Genomic DNA, 20,106 nt, shown 5'->3' with positions numbered 1-20,106 from the left:
ACAATTGTCCCCATTCAACCATTCCACCTGGGGAAGTCTTCATGTACTCAGGGTAGACATTTCCCCCAACTCACTGACAGATTTGAGGCCTGTCAGTAACTCTCAATCTGGTCTAGCCTATCTGGTGAGATGGCTTTACCAGTGTGTGGCCATTGAGCATGCTACAGTTTCTTGGAGCCAAAGGAGAGAGTTGGGTGATATGTTGAAAAGGGCGTCTGTAAGCTCTTACATACCAGAAATGCTAGGCCTACCTGAATGCCTTAGAGAGGGGGATAGCATCATGGAAAGAACACTGGTCTTAGAAGCATAAAACTGATGCTGGAGATTGTGTGATCTGGGCAAATCACTCATTCTCTAGGCCTCAGTTCCGTCATCTATAAAACTAGGATGATAATACTTGCACTAATTTGACAGGATGTCCCCAAAGTTACTAACTGTACATACCCTTTGACTTAGCAATATTTCTATTACCCCAAAGAGAGCAAGAGGAAAAGGTCCCAGACAAGCAGAAACATTTAAAGGACCTCTTTTTGTAGTGGCAAAAAAGTGGAAAATAAAGGAATGATCATCAAATGGGAAATGACTGAATAAATGATGATATATAAATGTAACATCACTGTACCATAAGACTTGATTATGAATTTGAAGTATGAACTGATGGAGAAAAGTCAGCAGAATCAGAAAAATAATTTATACTGTCAACAATTCTCTAGAACTTGAGAGTTTGATTAATACATGGCCATTCATGATGTTGGAGGGCAGCTAATGAAAGCATATCATCCACTTTCTGCAAATGGCAGATAAGTTCTTAAAGTATTTAATGCATGACATTAGATTATGAGGTCCTTGAAGGCAAATGACTCTCTTTTTATTTGCATTTGTAACCTCATCACTAAGCATGTTTCATAAAAGTTTACTATCTGCTGACTATTGACATTCATGTGTGGATACTTTAGTGTTTTAGAAAAGATTAGTAAGTGGGAGTCAGAAGACCTGGATTCAAGTTTTTGCCAAGAATAAAAACAATAATCTCTTTTTTTAAAAGAAGGGGGATAGATAGATAGTTTTTTCTTTCCTTTTTTTCAATTTAGGGAAAAGTAGCTGGGAAAGAAAATAATTGCTTGTTAATTGCAAAAAATAAAATAAAAAATAAAAGCTTTAAAAAAAAAACTTGCCCTACTTCCTTCATTGGACTGCTTTCAGAATAGCATTTTGTATGTTGCCCTTAAAGCATTATACAAATATGAGCTGTTATAATTAAATTGGCATCTGCTGAAAGAAGACAAAAACAGCAGAAGTTGAAAAAAATTAGAAACTGAGAATTGCCCAAAGGATGGGAATAACCAAATGTATCACCAAAATAAACTGTAATAAGGATTATTAACATTGACTACTAAGTTCTGGTTCAACTTTCCACTAAAACCTCTCCAGTAATGCAGAACAATAATTCAAGTTTACAAAGTTTCTAATGTGGCTGGATCTAATCCAACTGAAATCACTGGGGTTGGGTTATTTTTTAAGCTTAAAATTCAATGAGCTCAGAAAACACTGAAGTCATCAAGTGTATATCTCAATGCTAAAGGGTATCCTTTCTTGATTCTCCCAATGGCTAGTGCCAGGTTTTCCAAACTACCTTATATTTAACAATTCTGTATTTATCTATAAATAGTTTGTATCTACATATACATGAACCTATCTCCCTAGTCAGAATGCAAATACTTGAAAGCAAGGATTGTCTAATTACTTTTTTTTGAATATGCATCACTCAGGGCTAATAATGCCTGAGATATATCAAATACTCGTTGATTGTTGGATAAAAATATGTGCAACACTCCTGCCAAAATGCCTATGACTAATAGTCATCATGGACTTAGTTACTGAAAATTCATAAAACTGACTTTCAGAATTATCAGTGGGTTTTTTTATGCCATAAATACTAGTATCAACTCGATGAATTCAAATACATATGGAATACCTACTATAGTATTTCTATGAGAGTAAGAAAGGTAAAGATGTGATAAAGATTGCACTTTACTCAAGAGACAATGGGAAGCCACTGAAAAATTCTAAACAGAGGAATTATGTGAGCAGAGCTTTGGTTTAGGAAAATCAACAGGAAAGGCCAAGGCAAAGACAGACTGGAAGGAAGCTAGGCCTTCAGTCTAGGAAAGTGGTAATGAGAACGTGAATAAAGTGGTAACAGGACAGACCTAAGGGGGATGGTGAAAGCAGATATTTTAGAAATAAAGGAGAAAGGGGGCAGCTGGGTAACTCAGTGGATTAGGAGTCAGGCCTAGAGACAAGAGGTCCTGGGTTCAAATCTGGCCTCAGACACTTCCTAGCTATGTGACCCTGGGCAAGTCACTTAATTCCCATTGCCTAGTCCTTATGGTTCTTCTGCTTTGGAACCATTACATAGTATTGATTCGAAGGTGGAAGGTAAGGGTTTAAAAAAAAAAAAAAGAAGAGATGTACAGGAATGGGAGGAAGTAGGAAGTAGAGGAGAGGAAAGAATCAAGGACCCAGGTTTTTAGCTTGGGTGACACTGAAAGGTAATGCCAGTAACAGAAAAAGGGAGTTCAGGAGGAGTTATTTGTCTGAGAAGATGACTATGGTTTTAGATACCGGCTAGTCAGTAAGCATTTATCCTGCAGAAAAGCATCATGGTCATGAAAGCTTTAAGAGACTCATAGACACAGAGCTGGAAGTTATGACAGGTGGAGATATCTAGCAGGCCGCTTTGGGAAGTGACACCCTAGAGTTTAAGAGAGAAGTCAGGCCTGGAGACATGCAGAATGTAAAGTGGTGAAAGTAAATGAAATCTACACAGGAGGAAATATACACCATAAAGAGACCTTAGCTTTGGGCAGTTTGGGAGTTACTTATGTAAAAATTAAAATTAAGCCTCAATAATAAAAAGTATATATTTTAAGGGATTTATTTTTTGGGGGGAGAATTTATTAATGATCATTAGAAACCAAGGAATAAAGAAGATATAAAATAAAGACCATGTGCCCATGATGCCCATGACTGATCAACCCATTTAAATCCCCATGCTTAGCCATCAAGCTTGATATCATCATGCCAAAGAGTGAGGGGCAGGACTGCCCACTCAATATTTATCCCCTGTCTACAGGTAATGACAGGAAGTCAGTGGGCTCCTGGGAAATGTAGTTCTTTTTTTAGGGTAACAGATTTTCAGTTATACACTTAGAAATGATCACTAAAATTAGAGGAGTGGATGAGATTGCTGAGGAGAGTATAAAAAATGTGAATCAATAACAGAACCTTTGGGGAAGAGGAACCTACAGGGGAAAGGAGAAAAAAAAAGTCAAATAAGTAAGTAAACTTGTTTTACTGAAGTAAAACAAGGAAGGAACAGCAAGAAAGTCCAAAAAATGGGGCCATAAAAACCAGAGATGAAGTGAGTATTAAGAATGAGGTTAAGGAGAAGAAAAAGGCCACTATTAACTTATAAAGTGTGATACTTTTATAACCCTGATGAGAATTATTTCAATACAGTGATGAAGGAAGGGACATTCAGCATAGGATTCAGATTTCAAAGACTTGAAGAATAAATAAGAGGTGGAGTAGGGGGCAGCTAGGTGATTCAGTAGATGAGAGCTAGGCCTAAAGACAAAAGGTTTTGGACCTTCAAATCTGGCCTCAGACATGTCCTAGTGTGATCCTGGGCAAGTCACTTAACTCCGATTGCCTAGGTCATTACTGCTCTTCTGCCTTGTAATGGATACCGAGTATTGATTCTAAGAAGATAAGGGTTAAAAAGAGAAAGTGAAGTAGGTAAGAGAAGAACCCCTCTTTCTATGTGGCAGTATAAAAGAAGAGAGAGATGGGTATTTTTTTTTTGTATCGATTTTAGGACTGGAAAAACCTGAAAGTGTTTATGGATAAAAGAAGTCATCAAGGAGGGAGAGACAGAAGATGCATCAGGTCAAAGGACAGGACTGTTGGTGCAAAGCTTTAGACTGAGAACTGCAATCCCCTCCCCAGATCATAATACAGAAGAAGAAACCAGTGATTAGAAGGGGAGACTTGACCAAAATGACCTATAAGCAGCAAAGCTGTCATCCAAATGACAAACCCAATATTCTTTCCAGTGTAGTACACTGTCTCTCTAACAAAAAGGCTTGGATAAGAACAATACTTTTGTAAGATTCAAAGAGCCTCCTCTTAATTATAGTCTTCATTTTAACAGTACTGATCCTAGATGGCCACTTGAACATTCTTTTATCTATCTGGATTTAGATCTCATTTTAGATTTCTAGCTTCAATATCCTACAATGTCCATTCATCTCTATATATCTAAGACTGCCTGTTCTACTCTTTCCTCAGGTAATAACTACATCAGACTGTGAAACAGCTTTATTTACATGTATGCTTTGTTCAATAGAAAAATCAGAGAGGAAGATTATTACCTTACTCCTACCTGACAATCATTATCCTATCTTTATTTAGCATTCTTTGGAGGTAAGGGAAAGAGATTTAGGCTATAAAATTTAACTCAAGACCCTCTAAATTTCACATAAAAAATAAATTCCCAAACAAATATCTAATATTACATTTTATTAATAATAGCTAGGTAGTATAGTGCATGGGCTAGACTTGGAGTTTAGAAGACCTGAGTTCACATCCTGCCTTAGACACTTCCTTAGCTGTGCGAATTTGGGCAAATCAGATAAACTTCTCTCAGGTTCAATTTCCTCTTCTGTAAAATTAAAATAACAGCATATCTATCACCAAAGATTATTGTGAGGAACAGATGAGATGGCATATATAAAGCACTTCACAAACTTTAAAGTGCTAGATAAATGCTAGCTGTTATTTTACATGAACACTTAAAAAAAGAACTCAGCCAGAAGCAAAACAGAATATTTTAATATGACCAAAAGAAGGTATACTGCCCCTGGCATTCTTCTGACTCTATATGCAACCTTCATCAAGTCTGTTAATTTGAAAAAATCCATTATGGAAATCTATTTTTCAAAGGTTAATAAATAGGGATAATAATATTTGCACTATTTTCCCCACAGGGTTGTTGTAAGGAAATCACATTATAAATCTTAAAACAATATATAAATGTAAATTACTAGTGTGTGATTACTATCTAAAGGCAATTACATTTACTATGTTACTTTTAATTCGGTTTTGGAAGTATGATTCCCTGAAAGGCAAAATGATAATTTAATGCAAATAAGCTTGTTACCAACATGACCAGTGGAAGTTGTGGTATGTGCTCTTCTTAATCACACTATGCATATAACTACACCTGTACAATTCATAGTATCAAAATAGGCCACCTAAACTGCACACACACTATAAGCATCAATGCAGTACTACAGCATGGGATGATAGAAAGAAGGGCAAGTAGGAGGTAAAAGTGGCAGTTAGGGCAATTTCCCTCAATGAGGTATAAAGACTTCCTGTCCTGTTTCTCTAACATAAATAGATTTAGAATTCTGTAGTGATGCCTGTCTTATGTCTGACTCAATCTAACTTTTAAGAAATGTGTTCTATCCTTTGGGAATAACTGCCTAAAGAGAATATGATGAGCATTTTAAGAGAGAAATTTCACAGTGTTACTGAGAAAAAATATTTGTTAAAAATGGAAGGAAATTAAAGATACAGAGGTAAAATTCTATTTTAAAGTGACAAATTTCCACAGAAACCTTACATGCCAAATCATTAAAGTGTAGATATGTTTAACATACTAAGAGCAGTAATACTTCTATTCCCTTCATATATGACTCATTTTTATGGACAATTATCCAATCTCAATATACATATGGATGCTTTTAATGTCAAACACGTAGCTCTTGGTTAATAAGGGCAGTATGCACAACATAACATTTTATAGAGAAAACATGTACTGAAATTCAGATAAGCAGACTAAATCAGAAGGTCAAGTCAGAGAGTGGTGTTTTGGATCTCTCACACACACACACACACACACACACACGGGCACGTGCACACACACACACACACACACACACACACAAGTGCAAAACCCAGACGGAACAAAAATAGGTCTGAAAAGCTCTAAGGAAGTGAACATTTCATGTCATTTTATAACTACTTAATTCTTCCTTGAGTAACAACCTAAGTGATTACTAAAGAGAATAGTTCGTTCATTTTGTATTTTCATTTCATCACCAAGGATTTCAGTAAGTTAAGCATTTTTCTTAATAATTTCAACTCTATTTAGATAAGGAAAGTGGTAAAGTTGATACAGTTTCTTGAAAACAAACTTATTTCTGGCCTTTACTGACACTCCTACTCACTATGCAGAACTTCCTTTTCTCTGGGCAGGGCACTAACCTAACCACAAGTGAAGAAGCTGCTACATATTAATTGCTTTGTTTTGTTTTTGACAGAAACACTAAATTTTTTATTCTTTCTTCTCAACTTTCACTTAGATAAACAACTCTCCAAAAACCACTGTTTTATGTGTGAGAAAGTTAAGATTACTAAGATGTCTTTGAAAGATGAAAGGAAAGAAAAACTATATTAAGAAAAAATAAAATTACTTATTGAAAAAGTAAAAATCCAAACAAATTTGTGATCATTTCTACCTCAAGAAAAATCTTTGACCATAAAATCATAAATTTCTATTTTTGAACATCATTATAAAAATGACTAAACCCTAAAAATTACCAAGCCACTGAACAAAAGGAAATATTTTCTTTAATAACATTTTATAAAACAAACTCCAGTTGAAATGCAAGTGACAGAGGACTCATTCTTTCAAGTACAAGTCTCTGCATCATCACCAACATTAGTAATCTACTGTAATTTGCTTTGGGGACAGAAAGTGTTTTAACTAGCACTAGTATAACACACAGAGTCCCCTTCATGAAATGGAAAGTACAGCATTAGTCAGTCCATAAAAGGCTAAGTCATCACAAATCTAACTGGAATATATGCTCTAATTGTACCCTAAGCAGGCAGGATATTAGATCTTTATAAAGTCTTTCTAAAATGCAGCAATATGAGACAGTTTTTTTAAAAAGAGCTTACAGTGTCTAAATTTAGGGACAAATTTTAAAAAAAGAATATGTGTGAAAATAAAACACTAATACATTTAGCAAAGAATTATGCTGTTATTTTTTAATGTAGTTACCTATATATGAAGTGATTATTACCAGCAATAACCATGTTAATATTTTAACTTTACCTTTTAATTGGGAAAAAAGATTAATCATAATCAGGAAAAAGATAATAATCATAACATAATTCTGGCCAAATGCCAAAAATTAATTAGGGACTAAAAATTTCCTAGGAAAGCAAAAAAGATATGCAATGTTATACTGTAAATATCTTGACATCTTTGTTTCGAAGACTTCTATTACATCTAAAATGCTGATTGAAAGATAGAATTTGGTTTTCCGCTTGACCACTGCTTTACTATTATCTTGGTTATCAAACCCCTCTCTGGGGTCACCTTTTTAAAGTAAGAATAATAGGGATGGAGAAAGCTAGGTGGCTCAGTGGATAGAGAGCCAGGACAGGAGATTCTAGGCACAGACACTGCCTACTGCCTGATCTTGGGCAAGTCACTTAATTCCCATGGCCCAGCCCTTACTGCTCTTCTGCTTTGGAACCAATACTTGTTATAGAGCCTCAGACAGACAGGTTTAAGAAAAACACTAAACAGTCCATGCCAGCTCTACCAAACTGGCAAAGATAAGAAAAACAAAATAGGAGACATTTATATATCAGAGATATTACATTATTAACCCAAGACAGGCCTGAATTTACAATTCTCATGAGCATGAAAGTTTATAGTTTATAAAAATAAAAGGTAATAATTTATATAAAAATACATTTCTCTTTACATTTTCATTCAATCTGATACATCATGTGGATTTTATGTATCCTTGCATCCATTAGAATTGCACCCTGAAATATGATTATATGAAGTTTTACCTAGAATTTCAGCCCTAGAAGGGGCTTCAGAAGTCATCTAATCCAGCCCATCCTTTACTTTACAATCGAGAAAAGGGGACTGAGGCACGAAGTAGGTCACAGAAGACCCCATACATACACACACACACACACACTGACAGCGACCCTCGTCTCTCTGCTCAGCATCCCCTCTGCCTCCTCTCCCAATTTCTCCCCCTCTTCTAGACTCTCTTTGCTTGCAGTAGTTTCTAGGACAGTCTGGCCTCAAAACTCACCCTCGGCCCCCAAGTTGGGGCCTACTGGGACCCACGCAAGCTTTCCTAGGAGATCCCCTCACGCCCCTTCCCACGCCTCCGGCAGGCCCCGCCCCTCAGCGGCCCCTCCACTCACACACCCCCTCGAAGGCCCCACCCCCAGGGTCCCTCAATTAACGCCCCCTCTCAGGCTCCGCCCCTCGCCTCGCGCCCCCTCCCAAACCCTCCCCCCTCCCGGCCCCTCCTCGGACTCGGACCTGCCTCCGGGCTGCCTGCAGCCCCTGCAGCCGCTGGCCCAACTCGCGCCGGTAGCTCTGCGCCGCATCAATGCTCTCCCGGGCCTCCTGCAGCAGCACCTCTGGATTCGGCTCGGGCTCCATCCTCCCTCTCATCCAGCCGCCGCCGCCGCCGCCCCGGCCCCGGGTCCCGGCCTTAGCCCAACCTCTTCAGAGGCGGAAGCGTCAGACCTCCTCCCACGCTGGGCTTTTCGAACAAACTTTATTGACAGCTCAGGTTGGGCGCAACACGCATCCGCGAGGGACGGCCACGCCCATCACCCACTGACCAATCCACGAGTTCCAGGGAAGTCCCGGAGCATCCCCAATCCCAGAGGGGAGGGAAACTCCAGCCAGGAGAGTGCCGGTGTCCGAGCGCAGGCTACGTTTAGGGACGAATAGACCAAAGACTAGAGTGTTAGGCGCTGCCTTAGAAGGGTTAAGGCAAACTGAGACTCTCCCAAACCAGGCGGTGAGCCTCTTGTGTCTGGAAGATGGTTTTAGGCTTAATTAATTCCATTTAAAGCTCTTAAATTCAAGGTTCCTGGGCACACTCAGAGAAAATGGTCAAACGGGCAGTATTTGTATCTCTTCCTTTCCTAGAAAATGGTCCAGGAGTTTAGAAGAGGGGCTGCTCCCTAAAGGGGAGGCAGGAGGGAGGTTCCTTGGGGAGACAGACTTTGAGAACAGGGGTTCTGGTCTTGCCACTGGTCTTCAACAACTGGAAACGAGAGTAAAGCTGACAACATATTGTAGTCGGGCTTTGAAAGAGTTGGAAAGCAGAGAAAAGTAGGGAGGTCTATCCAGACAAGGAAACAGCTAGGACCAATGGGCAGAAGTAGGCACGTTCACATTGGTTCTTATTAGTATAGAGTAGTCTTTGAGAACCCAGGGTAATTTTCAAACTACGATGCAACATTGAAATAGGAGTTTAGTGGAGAATTTTAAAACAAACATGAACTTAAGTTGCCAATGGGTTGGGAAGGGGATTTTTAAAAATACCTTTTTTTGTTCTGGAATGAACATTCACATGTACAGCAAAGAGCAGAGAAGGAGGATTATGCATGAAACTACGAATCTCTTACGTGCTTTTTTGCTTCCCGTTTAAGTATATAATGAATTCAACATGTAGTTAGTTGATTGTTTTGTTTTGTTCTTTAAAAGCATATTCAGGGGCAGCTAGGTGGCTCAGTGGATTGAGAGTCAGGCACAGGGATAGGAGGTCCTGGGTTCAAATTTGACCTCAGACACTTCCTAGCTGTGTGACCCTGGGCAAGTCACTTAATCCCTGTTGCCTAGCCCTTACCACTCTTCTGACTTGGAACCAATACAAAGTATTGATTCCAAGAAGGAAGGTAAGGGTTTAAAAAAAACAAACATTCAGTTACTATTAGCCCAATTTTGCTACCATGGAAAATTGTAGCAGGAGACAAATGATAAGTGTGGTTGAAATTAATTAATCTGGTAAGGATTTTAAATGCAGAGTTGAGTTTGGATTTAAATTTGTAGGTAATAAAGAGCAAGTTCATAGACTGTTCTAATAGTCCACAGATGAGATGAGTCCAAACTAGGGTGGTGATAGAGGAATGGAAAGGAAAGACCAAATGCAAAAGATACCATAGCGTTTCTCTGTGAAAATACAAGGAAAAGGCTGATGTCAGGGTTTCAAGCCTGGGTACCTAAGAGAATTCTTTGATACATCTTGTAGCTGCTCCTGCCAAAGATACAGATCATATCCCATACACATTTTCTTATTCATTCTGCTTTTTCTGTGTCCTCCAATAGATTCTTCACAGGGGAGTTGCCTGAAATTCTGGGCAACATTTCCTTAGATTCTTGACAATGCATTGATAACAAAAATTTATGACTACTGACCATAAGTTGTGTAATCCAGAGATAAGTGACACAGTGAGCAGAACAAAGGACTTGGAGTCAGGAAGATCTGAGTTTATATCCTATTTCAAAGAGTAGCCCAGGACTAATCACTTATCCTTCCCCAGCCTCAGTTTCCTTATTGGTAAAAACATGGATAATAATAACACCTGCCTCATAGGGTTATTGTAAGGATCAAATGAGTTAACATATAAAGCACTTTTTATACTTTAAAGGGATTTATAAATATTTACTATTATTATTAGGTGCCCTGTGTGGTGTTACCAGGCAGACTTGTTTTAGTTTCCTTTCCACACCCGCTTCCTTTTCTAGGCATCTATATCTCTGATAGTATCCTTTAAACACTATTCTACCAATACAATAATTGACACCTAATAAATCCAGAGTTTATCCTTCATTCAAGGAGAACCAAAGATATCACAGGATGGTGTCGACTTGCTTGTGAGTTAGTTTTAAACAAGACAGAACTACAGTATGTTGTCAGCTTTACTCTCCTTTCTAGTTGTTGAAGACCAGTGATAAAAGGAGTTGGAAGGACTGATGATGGTCACAGATGCAGTAGATGCCCTTGGTATCTTGGCTGTCTGAGCAAACTCTATGTGCTGCACAATGTCTACTTTAGCCATCTTCATAGCCACCGAAACAAATTGTTTTCATCTCCCCATTCAACCGGGAGAAGTCTTCACATGCTTGGGGTAGACATCCCCTACATCACCGATGGCTTGGGGTCTATTGGTTACCCTCAACCTGGTTTAGTCTGTCTGCTGAAATGGGTTTACCAGGGTGTGGCCTCTATGTGTGCCATAGCTTCTTGGAATCAGAGGTGTGAATTGAAAGGTAGACTGCAAAGGTAGATGAGCAACCCTAAAAAGAGCTTTACAAGCCCTTACACCATCTGTAACGATGACGGAACAAGCCATCTCCTTTGCCAAGGACTTCTTGGCTGGTGGCATCGCCGCTGCTATTTCCAAGACCATGGTGACCCCCATCAAAAGAGTCAAACTACTATTTCAGATGTAGCATGCAAGTCAACAAATTGCTGCAGATAAGCAGTACAAAGGCATTATGGACTGGATTGTCCGAATTCCAAAGGAACAAGGGATGCTTTTCTTCTGGCAGGGTAACTTAGCAAATGTCATCAGATATTTCCCCACCCAGGCCCTTAACTTTACCTTTAAGGATAAGTATAAGCAGGTGTTTGGGGGAGGAGTGGACAAGCACACACAATTTTGGAGGTATTTTGCTGGTAATCTTGCCTCTGGTGGTGCAGCTGGAGCCACTTCTCTGCTTTAGATTTTGTGAGAACCCGCTTGGCAGCTGATGTTGGGAAATCTGGCACTGAGAGAGAATTCAAAGGCCTGGGAGACTGCCTTGTGAAAATCACCAAATCTGATGGAATTCGAGGCTCATATCAAGATTTCAATGTCTCAGTGCAGGGGATTATTATCTATAGAGCTGCCTACTTTGGAATCTATGATACAGCACAAGGTATGCGTCCAGATCCTAAGGACACTAACATTGTGATAAGTTAGATGACTGCACAAACAGTGACTGCTGTAGCAGGTGTGGTTTCCTATCCCTTTGATACAGTAAGGTGGCGAATATTGATGCAGTCTAGGCGCAAAGGAGCTGATATCATGTACACTGGGACAATTGACTGCTGGAGGAAGAATGCTAAAGATGAGGGTGGCAAAGCTCTCTTCAAGGGTTCCTGGTCCAACGTTCTTAGAGGCATGGAGCTCTTAGAAAAAGGGACTCATTTATTGTAAAGTGGAGGAATTCCATGGAGACTGGAACAACCTCCAGGAAGTGATGCAGAGCGAAAGGAGCAGAACCAGGAGAACATCGTACACAGAGACTGATCCACTGCGGTACAATCGAAGGTAATGGACTTCTTCTCCATTAGCGTCAATGCAATGTCCCTGAACAATCTGCAGGGATATAAAAAACACTATCCACAAACAGAGGATAAACTGTGGGAGTAAAAACATCGAGGAAAGGCAACAACTTGACTACAGGGGTGGAGGGGATACAACTGAGGAGAGACTCTAAATGAACACTCTAATGCAGATACCAACAACATGGAAATGGGTTCAAATCAAGAACATGTGTGATACCCAGTGGAATCGCGCGTGGGCTATGGGAGAGGTGGTGGGAGGGGGGAGGGAAGAAAAGAAAATTATCTTTGTTTCCAATGAATAATGTTTGGAAATGACCAAATAAAACAATGTTTTAAAAAAAAGGGACTCATTTATTGTGATCCATTATTTACACAATGGAACTGATGATGATTCAGTATATTGATTCTATTGGTTTGGGGGAAAACAACCATTACTGTGGGTCCAAGGAGGCAGATCAACTTAGATAGTCTAGTTTAATGCTATTTTGTAGGACCATAAATTTGTGTTTAAGTAATTTCGGTGCAATTCAAGACCTGAGAAACTACATTTGTAAGTCTTCAATGCTTGACATATCTGTTGTTGCAATGTAGTATCTTTCAAACTGAAAACTTCTGGATTCAATCACCTGGCAAGTTTGTCACACCCTTTAATCCTCCTCTAGATAACAAATGTGCTGATGGAGGAGCATAGATAGTGCTGATAAAGTAGATTCTCAAACTTCTTTTTCTTGTTTTGCTAACTTACACTAATAAGCTGACTCAGGAAGTAGAATCATAAGAATGAATTCACAATCTATATACCCTGAAACTTTGGAAAGTTGTAGTTTGGGAAATGACTGATAATGTTCAATGATTGACTCATCTTTTAGGCATTTTGTATTCTATTTTGAGTTAAGATGCTTTTGCATTGCTATGATGACACAGAATTCATTCTGGCTGCTTAGAGGAGATTAAGATGAAAAAGTTGGGGATCTTGAAGAGTGATTGAATAGCTGGTAAATTCAAACAGTTTCAAGGAGCAGAGATATGAAAGTTGGGTGTTGGGTTGGGCAATCACTATCTACTGAAGCAGTCCATCACATATTTGGATAATTGTTAGTGTAATGTGTGTTGTGAAACAGCATGCACAAATATGCCTTGCCTGCTCTGGCTAGCCACTTGTGTGACTAAGATTTTAGGTGTGTTAAAGTTGGTGATGCCCTAGTGATAAAGTGAGGAAAGGATCTGGCATTTTGGTATGACATGGTCAGCTCTGACGGGTTCCTCAGTTTTCCCTCTGTCCCATAATAGTAGTGGTACAGGGTGCTTCATGAGTTAAAAGAAATTTTTCTTCCAGCTTCCAGCTCAGTTAGTCCACTGCCTTAATTCTTCCATGTAGCAAATAAAGTGCTAAACACCCCAAGAACAGGTTGAAGGGATGGGAAGTCCTCTTTGCCCCTATACCCTGGCCACTTGGGAAATGTGATCTCAGCTAGGCCAGCTTGTGTCTGGGCCCCGGCTACCTCTTCTATTCTGTATTTACTTTCTTGAGTAGTATAGTTTTTCCTTTTTTTTTTTTGAAACTGTTGCCTTCTATCTTAGAAGGCAGACAAGTAGTAAGGGCTAGGCGGTAGAGATTAAGTGACTTTGCCATGGTCACAAAGGTCAGAAGTGTCTATGGCCAGATTGGACCCCAGAAACTCCCATCTCTAGGCCTGGCTCTCAATCTACTGAGCTACCTACTTGCCTCCTGAGTAGTATGATTTTCAAGGTTTGGAGAAGATCTGGTAACTTCAAAATGTCTAAAGGTCTTGAATCCACTCAGCAGCAATAAAAGTTTCTGCATCAGAAAAGTCCATTGTTGTGAAGAACCAAAGGCCCTGGACCAGCTTGCCTAAAGGCATTTGAAGGAAACAATGTATAATCAAGGTGAAATGTAAAATTCTAAACAGTAATTTTATACTCTTCACATTTAGATGGTTTTAATGAATGGGAGTCTCTTAGCTAAGAATAACAGTAATCATCACTATGACTCATTTATTTTATTTTTATGTAACTTTAATTTTATTTTACCTTTTGTCAACTAGCATACATTAATTTTCTCTTCTGCCCCTTTCCCCACTAATGAAAAAGAAAAAGAAAACCCTTGTAACACATGCATAGTCAAGCAAAAAAAAAAAAAGCACACTGGTCATATCGAAAAATCCATGTCTCATTATGTACTCTGAATCCATCACCTCTCTGTCAAGAAGTGGGTACCATGCTTCATCATCAGACTTATGAAATTGTGGCTGGTTATTAGATTGATCAGAGTTCTTAAGTCTCCACTTTAGCCCAAGCATAATTTTACTACAACACCTTACTTAAACTTTATGTGAATCTTTGTTTCAGATGTTTCTTGTAAACATGTTGTTGGATTATTAATCCACTTTACTATCCTTTTCTGTTTTATCAGTGAATTTACCCCATTCACATGGACAACTATGATCATTAATTGGGCACTTCCTTCTATTCTATTATACTTTTCTTTCTTTCTTTTTACAAAGAAGAAAGTGGTGAGAGAGAAGGAGTGTGTTCACTACCAGTGGCCTCGGTTTGGTGTAGACTTCTGCTCCCCAGATCCTTTTCTCTTTCCTCCATTTAGAACCCAATCACAGGTTTGTCTTCCTTCCTTCCTTCCTTCCTTCCTTCCTTCCTTCCTTCCTTCCTTCCTTCCTTCCTTCCTTCCTTCCTTCCTTCCTTCCTTCCTTCCTTCCTTCCTTCCTTCCTTCCTTCCTTCCTTCCTTCCTTCCTTCCTTCCTTCCTCCCTCCCTCCCTTCCTTCCTTCCTTCCTTCCTCCCTCCCTCCCTCTGTACCTTCCTCCCTCCCTTCCTCCCTTCCTCCCTCCCTCCCTTCCTTCCTTCCTTCCTTCCTTCCTTCCTTCCTTCCTTCCTTCCTTCCTTCCTTCCTTCCTTCCTTCCTTCCTTCCTCTCTCTGTCTCTTTTTTCTTTTCTCTCTCTCTCTCTCTCTCTCTCTCTCTCTCTCTCTCTCTCTCTCTCTCTCTCTTTCTTTCTGTTCTACTCACATCAGTGTTTGTTTTGGTTACGATTAATCCCTCCCTTAAAAATTTCCTTTTTTCCCCCTTTCTTCTTCTTTCTATACTTTCCCTCTTATTATCCTGTTGAGTAAAATGTACTTCTATGCCAAACTGTTTCTGTATATTATTCCCTCTTTTAACCAGTTCAGATTAGAGTAAGGGTCAAGTATCACCCACTTACTCCAACTCCTTCCTTCTTGTTTGTGTAGTCTTGTACTCTAGTATCCTGATTATATAAGATAATTTTCTCTATCCTCTCCTTCTTCCCTGTTCCTGCCAACTCCACAGTGTATTCCTTTTCCCTTCCCTTCCTTTTTTTTTTTAAGATCATCAAAACATAACAATACCTCTCCCAGATCTTCTGTTTTCTTGGACTCAGTGACCAATGATGATAATAATAGAGCTCTGATAGGACACATTTACCATCTCCCTATGTTGGAAAGTAAACAGTTGTTTAGTCTCTTATGATAACATACTCATGTTTATCTTTTTATATATCTCTTGACTTCGGTGTTTATATTTTTCACATACAATTCTTGATTTTTTCATCAGGAATGTTTAGAAGTCTTCTATTTTATTAAAGATCTATTTTCTATTTTACCCCAGCAACATGTTTTGCTGGGTAAGTCATTCTTGTTTATAAGCCTTTATCTTTTTCCTTCTGGAATATTAAGTTCCAAGCTCTCCTCTCCTTTATAGCTACTAAATTTGTAGCTACTAAATTGTCTGCAATTCCGACTTTGAATCCTTAGTACTTTCATTATTTCTTCCTGGATGCACACAATATTTTTGTTTTAGCCTGGAAATTATAGATTTTGGATATCATGTTCCTAGGAGTTTTCATTTTGGGCATTTCTTTCATGAGGTGACCATGGGATTACATTTTCACTTTTGTCTTCTTGATCTAAGAGATCTGAACAATTGTCTTTTATGATTTCTTGAAATTTGATCTTTAGGCTCTTTTTTTTGGTCCTGGCTTTCCGGTTTCAGTGATTTTAAGACTATCTCTTATCATTCTGTTTCCCAGATTAATTGTTTTTGCTATAAGATGCCCTACATTTCTCTCTATTTTTTCAATCTTGTGATTTTGTTGTTGTTTCATGGAGTCAATAACTTCTATTTGGTTCATTCTAATTTTCAAGGAGTTTGTTGCTTGGGTAAGGTTTTGCACTTTTGGGTGAAACAATTTTCAATTGAACAATTTTCACTTTTCATTTGAATTTTTTTCTTGAATTGCTTTTTTTCCTTTGGAATTTTCATTTCACTTATAAAAAACACTATGAAAACTCTTTAGAAAATATTTGCTTCACATTCCCCATGAATTCTAGTTAAAATTGTAGCTAGACTGTGGTTTCCCTTGAGGCTTTTCTTATAAATATTCTGGGGTCATTATTTTCTTTTGGAGTTGTGTCTTGAGCATTCTAGTCACCATTGCATCTTTTTATGGTAAGATTCTTTTTTCATTTGGCCAAGCAATCACAATTCTAGAGGGAATGTCTGGGCTCAGCTTGTGTCCTCTTGGATCCTGCTGCTACTTTCTGGGGTTAAGTATTGGCTTAATTTAGGATATCAGTGGTAGCTCATGCTGGGAACCTGAATGCTTTGAGTGCTCTGAAATTCTGATTTAGGGCAAAGTCAGATCACTGTCTTCCTGTCTGAGCTTGGTAAGTTTCTCATCTGTGTTTTGGATTTCTTCTGGTGTATTGTTTAGATTTTTGTGGAGGAATTATGTTAGGCAGTTCACTATACTTCCTATTATTCTACACACACACACACACACACACACACACACACTTTTTGTTGTTTTTATTATGGGAAATAAAGGCAGTGTCAGCAATATTATGCCAAAAACAAGACCATCAACCTCCCTCCCCCCTTTTAATACAGAGATAAGAACACAAGGAAATTCAGATGAAGTGTAAAGAGTGAAGTTTTGAAAATAATTTGTGGAATTTATTGTTATTTCTCCTTTGTTTCAAAGAGGACCATTGACATAACAGGATGGTGTCTTGATTTGTGCATGAATTGGGATTAAGTGAGGCAGAGTTGCATGAAGTCATCAGCCTTACTCTCTTTTCTAGAATCATCTAAATACGTGGGCAAGACAAAAGTCAGGATGATGGCCTGGCATGCAATGGATGACTTAGCATCTTTTCTGACCAAGCTTTAAGCACTCCACTCTGTTGGAACAAATTATTCTCATTTGCCCATTCTGTCAGAGCAGGTCTTTACATGCCTGGGGTAGATACCCCTTTAACTCACCAGTAAGTTTGAGGTCTGTTGGTTACCCTCAACCTGATTTAGCCTGTCTGCCAAGATAGTTTAGTGGGGTGTGGCCAAAGAACATGCTGAAGTTTCTTTAAGTTGGGTGACAGGTAGACATCAAAGGTAGATGACCAGCCCTGAAAAGGGCTCAGCAAGCCCTCACCCCAGAGGTACTAGTCCTTCATACACCCTTGTGGAATTTATTATATATCTAAAGGAAAACAAGCTGTATGGAAATGGAAATTTGCAGTTTTGTAGAGAATCATCTTTTTTATCTTTTGATGCAAATCTGGAAATGCTCTGTTTCAGAATTTTAAAATAATTTTTTTTAAACCCTCACCTTCCATCTTGGCCTCAATACTGTGTATTGGCTCCAAGGTAGAAGAGTGGTAAGGGCTAGGCAATGTCTGAGGCCAGATTTGACCCTAGGACCTTCCATCTCTAGGCCTGGCTCTCAATCCACTGAGACACCCAGCTGCCCCCCAAAATAATAATTTAATTACTAGATTGAGTTATCTCACAAATACCAGTCAGCTAGTTTCATTAACGGCTTTCCAGGGAGCATTAGCTGATTTTCCCATGCCTCAGTCTTACCAGAAAGCACTTGCCCAGGAGATCTTCAAGAGCTCTCCCAATTCTTTTCATCTAAGTTCACACAGCTCCTGGTGTGGGAGTCCTTCACCCAATTCAATACTGATTTCAGGATATAGAAAAAGGAAAAGAAATATTGCCCCGAAGTATTAAAATAATGGAAATCTTGATTGCACTGTTGTGGCCAGGAGATTTTTTCCATCTGAGGGATCCTTTCAACTTGATATTACACAAACAATCCACATTTTGTTATACAAAGGCAATGAATAAACATTCAGAAGTTAATTTTGGATCCTTAAGTCCTAAGGCCTTTCCTAACCACCTGAGGGCATAGGAAGAAAGAAAGAGCTGTGGGTCGGAGACTCCTATTCAGGATTCGGAGACATATTTCCGCTAGAAGCAAGGAAACATTAAGTAAGAAAAGTGCCAATCTCTTAGTCTTGACAGCCGAGGTGGCTCTCAAAAAGCTGCGGGCAATGAGCAGTGTGGTCAGAGAGGGGTTCGTAAACTTGGAATTGCTAAATGGGTTAGGATTAGAAATAGTGCATTCGGGAAGAGGGGAAATTTTGAGAAAAAATAGGAGTTCTGTTTTCACAAGTGCAGTTTGAAATGCCTGCAAATGTCTAGTATCGGTAATTAGAGGCTGGAACTCCAAAGATAAGGAGATGAGCCAGGATTAACTGTAAACTATTAAACTTTAAGGTGTAAGTACTAAGTACGGCTTTTCGGGGGGTCTGGATCGGTAATTTTATTGGAGGAGGGAGCCCCTAGCGAGGCCATTCCCTCTCCCCTTATAGATTTGCAGTAATTGACTTTGAGCGTGACCTGGAGCGCCAGGAGGCCCCCAGTCTCTCCTCCGGTGTGTTCAAGCCCAGCTTGGAGACCCACTCCTGAATGCACTAGTTTGTGCAGCTTCTTCACGTTTGCGCTCTTAAGGAAAAGGAGATCTCGTTCATTGATCTCGTTCATTCCAGCACCCGAAACGGCGAGGACTAGACAGGTAGGAAGCGGCCAGCTGGGAAAACGCTTTAAATGTCCGACAGAAAGATTTGCAATTGATCCGGGGGCAAAGGGGGGGGGGGCATGGGAGCTCAAAGAGCAGGACTAGGGCTGCAGGAAGCCCCCGTGAATGGACAGAAGGTTGTTCCCGGCAGCCAGATCTGGGGCTGGCAGAGGTTAGTCTTTAAGCGGCCGGCTTCCTTCCAGCCTCAGTCACTTGCTACCCGAAGGGCCCGGGGGTCAGTTTCCTCCTCTGTAAATGAGGGGTCGAACCAGATAGCTCCAGACTCCCTTCTCCCTAGCAGCAGCTCAGTGGATGCCCGAGGCTGGAGACCAGGAGAGAAGTTGACTGAGGGGTAGGTTCTGCCCCTGTTCGCTGTGCCGGGCTAATGGCCTTCGCGGCCGCCGTCCGCTCCTTGTTCCGGATGTGCGCAAGCGTCCCGCCCCCGCTTCCGGCGCTCCAGGACGGCGCGAAAACCTAATTGACAAGAAGTTCTCCCCGCCGCTCTGGGGCCTTCGTTGTCTCTCGTATCCTCCCCCTCCCCCGCTCAGAGCCCCTCTCTGCCCCGGCGCCCGGGCCCCCGAGGGTCTCCCGCCGGCGGGGGGAGGGGGAGACGCCAGCGCACTACCCCCGCTTGGAGGGACTGCGCCCGCGCCCTTTCTGCGGGGTCTCTTCCCGCGCCCCGAGCTCCTCGGGGTCCAGCCCAGCCTCTCCCGCCATGGCAGCTGCGCGCGCTCGCCCCGGACCCTGCCCCGCTCGCGCCTGAGGACCCGGCCACCCCGGAGGAGCAGAGCCGGGGATCATGGTCGGGGTGCTGGCCATGGCCACGGCGGCCGCGGCTCCGCCCCGAGCGCCCGGGAAGGACTTGGACATCCAGGTGAGCCCGGCCTCCGCTAGAGGAGAGGTCCCCGCTTCGCTGGCAAAGAGCTAGGCCCGGGGGAGGGCCGGTG

At 40.5% G+C, this 20,106-nt stretch overlaps 2 protein-coding genes and 1 pseudogene across 2 annotated transcripts in view; 2 read left to right on the top strand and 1 right to left on the bottom strand.

Moving 5' to 3' along the window:
• The window catches only part of CRLF3 (cytokine receptor like factor 3), a 40,782-nt gene extending 32,102 nt beyond the window's left edge, over window positions 1-8,680 (bottom strand). The window contains exon 1 of the mRNA XM_001368313.4: window positions 8,435-8,680. Within this exon, the coding sequence (XP_001368350.1) occupies window positions 8,435-8,569 (135 nt within the window). The 5' untranslated portion in view covers window positions 8,570-8,680. The remainder of the gene's footprint in view (window positions 1-8,434) is intronic.
• Window positions 8,681-8,805: 125 nt separating this feature from the next.
• Window positions 8,806-11,882, top strand: LOC130457533 (ADP/ATP translocase 3-like; annotated as a pseudogene).
• Window positions 11,883-19,614: 7,732 nt separating this feature from the next.
• Window positions 19,615-20,106, top strand: part of ATAD5 (ATPase family AAA domain containing 5) — a 30,828-nt gene continuing 30,336 nt past the window's right edge. The window contains exon 1 of the mRNA XM_001368271.5: window positions 19,615-20,033. Coding sequence (XP_001368308.4) covers window positions 19,959-20,033 — 75 coding nt within the window. The 5' untranslated portion in view covers window positions 19,615-19,958. The remainder of the gene's footprint in view (window positions 20,034-20,106) is intronic.

The sequence above is a fragment of the Monodelphis domestica genome, chromosome 2, assembly GCF_027887165.1.
Source record: "Monodelphis domestica isolate mMonDom1 chromosome 2, mMonDom1.pri, whole genome shotgun sequence".
Classification (NCBI taxonomy): domain Eukaryota; kingdom Metazoa; phylum Chordata; class Mammalia; order Didelphimorphia; family Didelphidae; genus Monodelphis; species Monodelphis domestica.
This window is presented reverse-complemented; position numbering and strand designations above follow the sequence as displayed.